At 48.1% G+C, this 8,367-nt stretch overlaps 1 protein-coding gene across 1 annotated transcript in view; it reads left to right on the top strand.

Annotated features, from left to right (window-relative positions):
• The first annotated feature begins 4,168 nt into the window (after positions 1–4,168).
• NIPSNAP1 (nipsnap homolog 1) overlaps positions 4,169–8,367 on the top strand; it is a 61,844-nt gene continuing 57,645 nt past the window's right edge. Inside the window, exon 1 of the mRNA XM_040416682.1 lies at positions 4,169–4,331. Coding sequence (XP_040272616.1) covers positions 4,249–4,331 — 83 coding nt within the window. The 5' untranslated portion in view covers positions 4,169–4,248. The remainder of the gene's footprint in view (positions 4,332–8,367) is intronic.

Below are 8,367 nucleotides of genomic sequence, written 5' to 3'. Positions count from 1 at the left end.
CGTGGACAAGCTCACAAGACTTGTCTGTACCTTGTGCAGAATAGACAGTTCTAACAGCCTCAACCAACCATCCTTGTACTCAAGTGCACTTATTCCTTTTTTTTTTTTATATATGTCCCAATATTTTGGGGGGTACCCCTATGTAAAAATGCAAAATAAGACACATCTGTGTTGGCTACCTATTCCTCCTTCGCCGCCGCTTCCACCTAGACCGCCACGTGAGCCTACACCGCCACATCCACCCATTCATCGCCTCTTCAACCTCTTCCTCCTACATCATTCCTAACTTTTATGTTTTTTTTATTCATTTCCCTATCCACATTTGTTTGCAGAGCACTTGCCATGCCCTTAAGCAGATTTTGCTACCTTTTGCAGCCCTCTAGCTCTTTCCATGACATTTTTACAGCCGTTTTAGTGCTCAAAAGTTTGGGTCCCCATTGACTTCAATGGGGTTCGGGTTCGGGGTCAAGTTCGGGTCCCGAACCTGAATTTTTTTTTCAAGTTCGGCCGAACCTGCCGAACATCCAGGTGTCTGCTCAACTCTAATTCTGACCCCTATAACTTTTTTGTAGCTACAGTGGGATGCGAAAGTTTGGGCAACCTTGTTAATCGTCATGATTTTCCTGTATAAATCGTTGGTTGTTACGATAAAAAATGTCAGTTAAATATATCATAAAGGAGACACACACAGTGATATTTGAGAAGTGAAATGAAGTTTATTGGATTTACAGAAAGTGTGCTATAATTGTTTAAACAAAATTAGGCAGGTGCATAAATTTGGGCACCACAAAAAAGAAATGAAATCAATATTTAGTAGATCCTCCTTTTGCAGAAATTACAGCCTCTAAAAAACCTCTTTAAGTGACACCACAGATTTTCAATTATATTCAGTTCTGGGGACTGAGATGGCCATTCCAGAACGTTGTACTTGTTCCTCTGCATAAATGCCTTAGTGGATTTTGAGCAGTGTTTAGGGTTGTTGTCTTGTTGAAAGATCCAGCCCCGGCGCAGCTTCAGCTTTGTCACTGATTCCTGGACATTGGTCTCCAGAATCTGCTGATACTGAGTGGAATCCATGCGTCCCTCAACTTTGACAAGATTCCCAGTCCCTGCACTGGCCACACAGCCCCACAGCATGATGGAACCACCACCATAGTTTACTGTAGGTAGCAGGTGTTTTTCTTGGAATGCTGGGTTCTTTTTCCTCCATGCATAACGCCCCTTGTTATGGCCAAATAACTCAATTTTAGTTTCATCAGTCCACAGCACCTTATTTCAAAATGAAGCTGGCTTGTCCAAATGTGCTTTAGCCCACCTCAAGCGGCACTTTTTGTGCTGTGGGTGGAGAAAAGGCTTCCTCTGCATCACTCTCGCATACAGCATCTCCTTGTGTAAAGTGCGCCGAATGGTTGAACGATGCACAGTGACTCCATCTGCAGCAAGATGATGTTGTAGGTCTTTGGTGCTGGTCTGTGGGTTGACTCTGACTGTTCTCACCATTCGTCGCTTCTGTCTATCCGAGATTTTTCTTGGTCTGCCACTTCGAGCCTTAACTTGAACTGAGCCTGTGGTCTTCCATTTCCTCAATATGTTCCTAACTGTGGACACAGACAGCTGAAATCTCTGAGACGGCTTTCTGTATCCTTCCCCTAAGGCTCAATTCACACCTGAGCGTTCTGAAAGGAGCGCTCTGTATGCGCGATTGTACGGACGTTTACAAGCGCGCATACAGAGACAAGTGTGCACACAGTGTCGCGCGTTTCCGAAAGTCTATGTACGGGAACGCGCGACAAGCGCCCAAAAAAACGCTCCTGTACTTGTGTGAGCGTCGGGCGTTTTACAGCGCGATCGTACGCGCTGTAAAACGCCCAGGTGAGAACCATTCCCATAGGGAAGCATTGGTTTCTCCTTGTTGAGCGTTTTACAGCGCGTAGGAACGCGCTGTAAAACGCTCAGGTGTGAATTGAGCCTAAACCATGATGGTGAACAATCTTTGCCTTCAGGTCATTTGAGAGTTGTTTTGAGACCCCCATGTTGCTACTCTTCAGAGAAAATTAAAAGAGGAGGGAAACTTACAATTGACCCCCTTAAATACTCTTTCTCATAATTGGATTCACCTGTGTATGTAGGTCAGGGGTTACTGAGCTTACCAAGCCAATTTGAGTTCCAATAATTAGTTCTAAAGGTTTTGGAATCAATAAAATGACAACAGTGCCCAAATTTATGCACCTGCCTAATTTTGTTTAAACAATTATAGCACACTTTCTGTAAATCCAATAAACTTCATTTCACTTCTCAAATATCACTGTGTGTGTCTCCTATATGATATATTTAACTGACATTTTTTATCGTAACAACCAACGATTTATACAGGAAAATCATGACGATTAACAAGGTTGCCCAAACTTTCGCATCCCACTGTATGTGTATGGGGCTGTGTGAGGGCTCATTTTTTGTGCGACGATCTGTTCTTTTCAGTGATACTAGTTTTAAGTGTGTGCAACTTTTTGATCACTTTTTATTAAAAAATTATTGGGTAGTTAAGTGACATAAAATGGCAAATTGGCTGTTTTTTTTTTTTTTTTTCCCGCTACGCCATTTGCCGTATGCCATTAATATTATTATATTTTAATAGTATGGGCATTTTCGCAAAACTTTTTTAAACTTTTTTTTTAAAGAGGACATTTCACTAGTTTAAAAACTAAAAACTAACTATATCAGTGGGCAGAGCGGCGCCCAGGGGTCCCCCTGCACTTACTAGTATATCTGGGCGCCGCTCCGTTTGCCCGGTATAGGCTCCGGTGTCTGCAGCTCCCTCTTTTGTACAGGGCAGAGTTTTTGTATTAGGGTTGTCCCTTGCTGCAGCGCTGGCCAATCGTAGCGCACAGCTCATAGCCTGGGAGTCCCAGGTGCGCACAGCTCATGCTCATAGCCTGGGACTCCCAGGCTATGAGCTGTGCGCTACGATTGGCCAGCGCTGCAGCAAGGGACAACCCTAATACAAAAACTCTGCCCTGTACAAAAGAGGGAGCTGCAGACACCGGAGCCTATACCGGGCAAACGGAGCGGCGCCCAGATATACTAGTAAGTGCAGGGGGACCCCTGGGCGCCGCTCTGCCCACTGATATAGTTAGTTTTTAAACTAGTGAAAGGTCCTCTTTAAGTCACCTTGGGTGACAATAACTGCCAATCATTCGATTGCCCATAGTATTCAGTGATGGATAAATAGCCATCATTGAAGACTTTATTTGCACTATATCAGAACAAGACTGACACCTAGTGGCCTGTATTGATATATACATCTAATTGACTCTGAAGTCTGCTTGAGGCTTTGGTCAATTAGCGCAGGTAACAGATTCCCCAATCTCAGCTGGGGAAAGCTGTTACCGGACCAGAAGTGCGCGAGCTCCGGTTCCGGTCTGTGCAGATGCCGTGGTCACATTTGACCACGGCATCTGAAGGGTAAGATGTATGCCATCAGCCTTATGGCTGATGGCATACATGTGCCGCAGGTCTCTGCTATTTAAAATAGCAGAAACCCTGCAGCTAAAACGCCCTCTGCACGTGCGAGCAGGCGCCATGTTTAGGGATCCAACCCATGACGTACAGCTACGTCAGGAGTCCTTAAAGGGTTAATAACCCCTTAGTGACCAGCTTGTTTTGGGCCTTACTGACCAAGCGTTTTTCTTTTTTTCATCGTCGCGTTCCAAGAGCTATAACCTTTTTTATTTTTCTGTCCACATAGCTTTATGAGGGATTGTTTTTTGAGGGACGAGTTGTAGTTTTTAATTAAGGCGCAAAGAGGGACAAAGGGACTTGTGTTAAGGTGAGGGACTGTCCCACCAAAAAAAGGGACACTGGTCTGGTGTAAGATGGTGTGATTTTGGTACTATATGGCGCAGTACAATATTATGTGGGATGAATATGGCAGTATTATGTGGACAGTGTATGAAAGTATGGAGGCATTCTAGAGACACTGTATGATGGCAGAAATGTATCTGTGTGCTGTAACAGCCCAAGTGTCCGTTTGCCCAGGGCCCCATTACTTTTCAGTTTTCGTTCATTTTTGAGCTCCCATACAAATATAAATCTACTATACTGACTTTCCTGATGGCATGGTAAGGTGGCGCGCACGGGCACGCGCGGATTACCTTGTGCACATGCGCACTGAGGCTCCGGGGGACGCGGTTAGTGGGCGAGCACGCACTAGAACCCACCTGAGCTCCCATCTTTCATGTCACCGAGAACATGCTGTCACGAATATCCGTCGTCCCGCGGCTGAGCCGCTGCTACGGGCTCCAGGGAGAATGCGTGGCCGAGCTGACTCGCGGGTAAGGCGGACTGTTCTGCGGGGCGTCCTGCCGACATGGGTGGAGCAGGTGGTCACTTCGAGCGTGCGGGGAGGCATTAACCCTTTGTATGCCGCCGGGCTTGAACCCAGGTCTTTACAGAAACGTGGATGAACACTAAATATTAACGCAACCAAACCGTCCGTGTGTGACCTTGGACCTGCCAGATGTATAGTAGACATCCTCATTATGGGGATTATGGTTAAACTTGAGTGTAAATGGGCTGATGAGATAATCCTTGTGATTTTGGTTGTGTAAGACTGAATGGGTCCAAAATCTGCAAGTGTGCCCCCAGGTTTATGGATTTATTTTCCATACGATCACAATCACTACTTTTAAAGTGCACATTGGGGCGTACCGCCAACTGGTGCAACAGTATGCCGTAACGCAGCGCACAGTGAGCTATGACCGGCTCCTGTGTTTATATCCATTGTTCTAAATCAGGGGTGCGCAACCTGCGGCCCTTGATGCCATTCTGTGCGGCCCCCAGCCATCTGGTAACAGACATGTATGTCTATGTCTTGTGGCTGCTCGCATGTATTCTCCCATTAGATGGGAGTACTAGAAGTGTAACCAGACATTTATAGTATATACTGTATGTATAATACCGTACATAAATTACAGTATTTCAGTTAGTGCCTTTTTAAATTTTATTTTTGGCCCTTTTCGTTGGTTCAGTCTGACAATGTGGCCCCCAGCCAGAAAATGTTGTGCACACCTGTTGTAAATCATAGGACCAGGAAGTGCTGGACAGTCACCATTGACTATAGGGGCCCCTTCACACGAAGTGCTGGACAGTCACCATTGACTATAGGGGCCCCTTCACACGAAGTGCTGGACAGTCACCATTGACTATAAGGGCCCCTTCACACGAAGTGCTGGACAGTCACCATTGACTATAAGGGCCCCTTCACACGAAGTGCTGGACAGTCACCATTGACTATAAGGGCCCCTTCACACGAAGTGCTGGACAGTCACCATTGACTATAAGGGCCCCTTCACACTAAGTGCTGGACAGTCACCATTGACTATAAGGGCCCCTTCACACGAAGTGCTGGACAGTCACCATTGACTATAAGGGCCCCTTCACACGAAGTGCTGGACAGTCACCATTGACTATAGGGGCCCCTTCACACGAAGTGCTGGACAGTCACCATTGACTATAGGGGCCCCTTCACACGAAGTGCTGGACAGTCACCATTGACTATAGGGGCCCCTTCACACGAAGTGCTGGACAGTCACCATTGACTATAGGGGCCCCTTCACACGAAGTGCTGGACAGTCACCATTGACTATAGTGGCCCCTTCACACGAAGTGCTGGACAGTCACCATTGACTATAGGGGCCCCTTCACACGAAGTGCTGGACAGTCACCATTGACTATAGGGGCCCCTTCACACGAAGTGCTGGACAGTCACCATTGACTATAGGGGCCCCTTCACACGAAGTGCTGGACAGTCACCATTGACTATAGGGGCCCCTTCACACGAAGTGCTGGACAGTCACCATTGACTATAGGGGCCCCTTCACACGAAGTGCTGGACAGTCACCATTGACTATAGGGGCCCCTTCACACGCTGCAGATTTTGTTGCAGAAACCAGAAATGGAACTGATCATCAGTTGTGGAAATTTCTGCAACAAAATCTGTAGCTTGTGAAGGGGCCCCTATAGGCTCTGCCGGGTTTTCTCTACTAGTAAGGGTCCATTCACGCGACCGTAATTCTGAGTCCACATCTTTTTCATAATTTTGCGGGTGCGGACCCATTTATTTTAATGGAGCTACAAAAGATGTGGACAGCACACAGTGTACTTTCCTCATCTGTAGTTCTGTTCCGCAGCCCCGCAAAAAATATAGAGCATGTCCTATTCTTGTCTGCAATTGTGGACAAGAATAGGCGTTTTCTATATAGCACCGGCCATGTGCGGTCCACAAAACACTTGCGGTCGTGGGAATGCCTCCTTACCATGGAGTTTTTTTAGTTTTTTTTTGTTCAGGCTACTTTCACACTGGCGTTTTGGCTTTCCGTTTGTGAGATCCGTTCAGGGCTCTCACAAGCGGTCCAAAACGGATCAGTTTTGCCCTAATGCATTCTGAAAGGAAAAGGATTTTGCCTCCGTTCTGTCTCCATTCCGCTCTGGAGGCGGACACCAAAATGCTGCTTGCAGCGTTTTGGTGTCCGTCTGATGAAACTGAGCCAAACGGATCCATCCTGACACACAATGTAAGTCAATGGGGACAGATCCGTTTTCACTGACACAATCTGGCACAATAGAAGACGGATCCGTTTTGGCTATGTTAAAGATAATACAAACGGATCCGTTCTGAATGGATGCAGACAGTTGTATTATCTGAACGGATCCATCTGTGCAGATCCATGACGGATCCACACCAAACGCGAGTGTGAAAGTAGCCTTAGTTAGGATGGGTCATCAGTATCTGATTGATGGGGGTCTATTATGGAAATTTTTCTTCTATCTTTTTATTTAATAACTATTACCCCCCCTTAGGGGCTAGAACCCTTGTCCTATTCACCCTACTAGAGCTCTATCAGGGTGAATAGGACTTCACACTCTCCCTGCTGCCCTGTGTAGTACACACAACAGCAGGGAGCTTACCATGGCAGCCGGGGCTTTAGTAGTGTCCTGGCTGCCATGGTAACCGTCCTGGATGTCATGGCTCTGATCAGAAGCTGCCAAAGTGATACATGATGGGGTTAATGTAAGGAACAGGTCCAACCGTCCCCCCCATGTGCCTCATAATAATAATCCTATCAAGTATCTATATCCTTGCATAATGGGCAACATGGGGTTAATGCATGAGCTACACGAACAGTCACTTGCTATTGGCACAGTCTTAGGAATTTTGACTTCTAATCCTCGTGCCTCATATTATTAATAAGTGCTCTGTTTTCTGTAACTCATATTAACCCCATGTTGCCTATTATGTGAGATGGTACTTTGGGGGTCACTTACTATTAATGTGAGGCACATGGGGTCCAGTCCAAAAGCATGTGCCCAGCCTGAAATTAAAAATAAGTGACCCCCATCATGTTTAAAACATGGCAGTGGCAAGATTGGGGTTAATGAGTCACATTAAACCCAATCTTACTGGCTGCCTGGTGTTTTTTGCCTACCTTATTTTGAGGCAGGCTAATCACTCTTGCACTGTGTGGGGGTGGGGTACCTGCTATGTTCAGTGCACTAATGCACGCTGACTCTGGGGCCCAGCCCGGGCTGACCCTGAGGAGCACAGGACAGGACACTCAGGAGGGGGCTGACGCTGAGGAGGACAGGACAGGACACTCAGGAGGGGGCTTACGCTGGGGAGCACAGGACAGGACACTCAGGAGGGGGCTGACGCTGAGGAGCACAGGACAGGACACTCAGGAGGGGGCTGACGCTGAGGAGCACAGGACAGGACACTCAGGAGGGGGCTGACGCTGAGGAGCACAGGACAGGACACTCAGGAGGGGGCTGACGCTGAGGAGGACAGGACAGGACACTCCGGAGGGGGCTGACGCTGAGGAGGACAGGACAGGACACTCAGGAGGGGGCTGACGCTGAGGAGGACAGGACAGGACACTCAGGAGGGGGCTGACGCTGAGGAGGACAGGACAGGACACTCAGGAGGGGGCTGACGCTGAGGAGGACAGGACAGGACACTCAGGAGGGGGCTGACGCTGAGGAGGACAGGACAGGACACTCAGGAGGGGGCTGACGCTGAGGAGCACAGGACAGGACACTCAGGAGGGGGCTGACGCTGAGGAGGACAGGACAGGACACTCAGGAGGGGGCTGACGCTGAGGAGGACAGGACAGGACACTCAGGAGGGGGCTGACGCTGAGGAGGACAGGACAGGACACTCAGGAGGGGGCTGACGCTGAGGAGGACAAGACAGGACACTCAGGAGGGGGCTGACGCTGAGGAGGACAAGACAGGACACTCAGGAGGGGGCTGACGCTGAGGAGGACAAGACAGGACACTCAGGAGGGGGCTGACGCTGAGGAGCACAGGACA

This window comes from Bufo bufo, chromosome 2 (genome assembly GCF_905171765.1).
Source record: "Bufo bufo chromosome 2, aBufBuf1.1, whole genome shotgun sequence".
Classification (NCBI taxonomy): Eukaryota; Metazoa; Chordata; class Amphibia; order Anura; family Bufonidae; genus Bufo; species Bufo bufo.
This window is presented reverse-complemented; position numbering and strand designations above follow the sequence as displayed.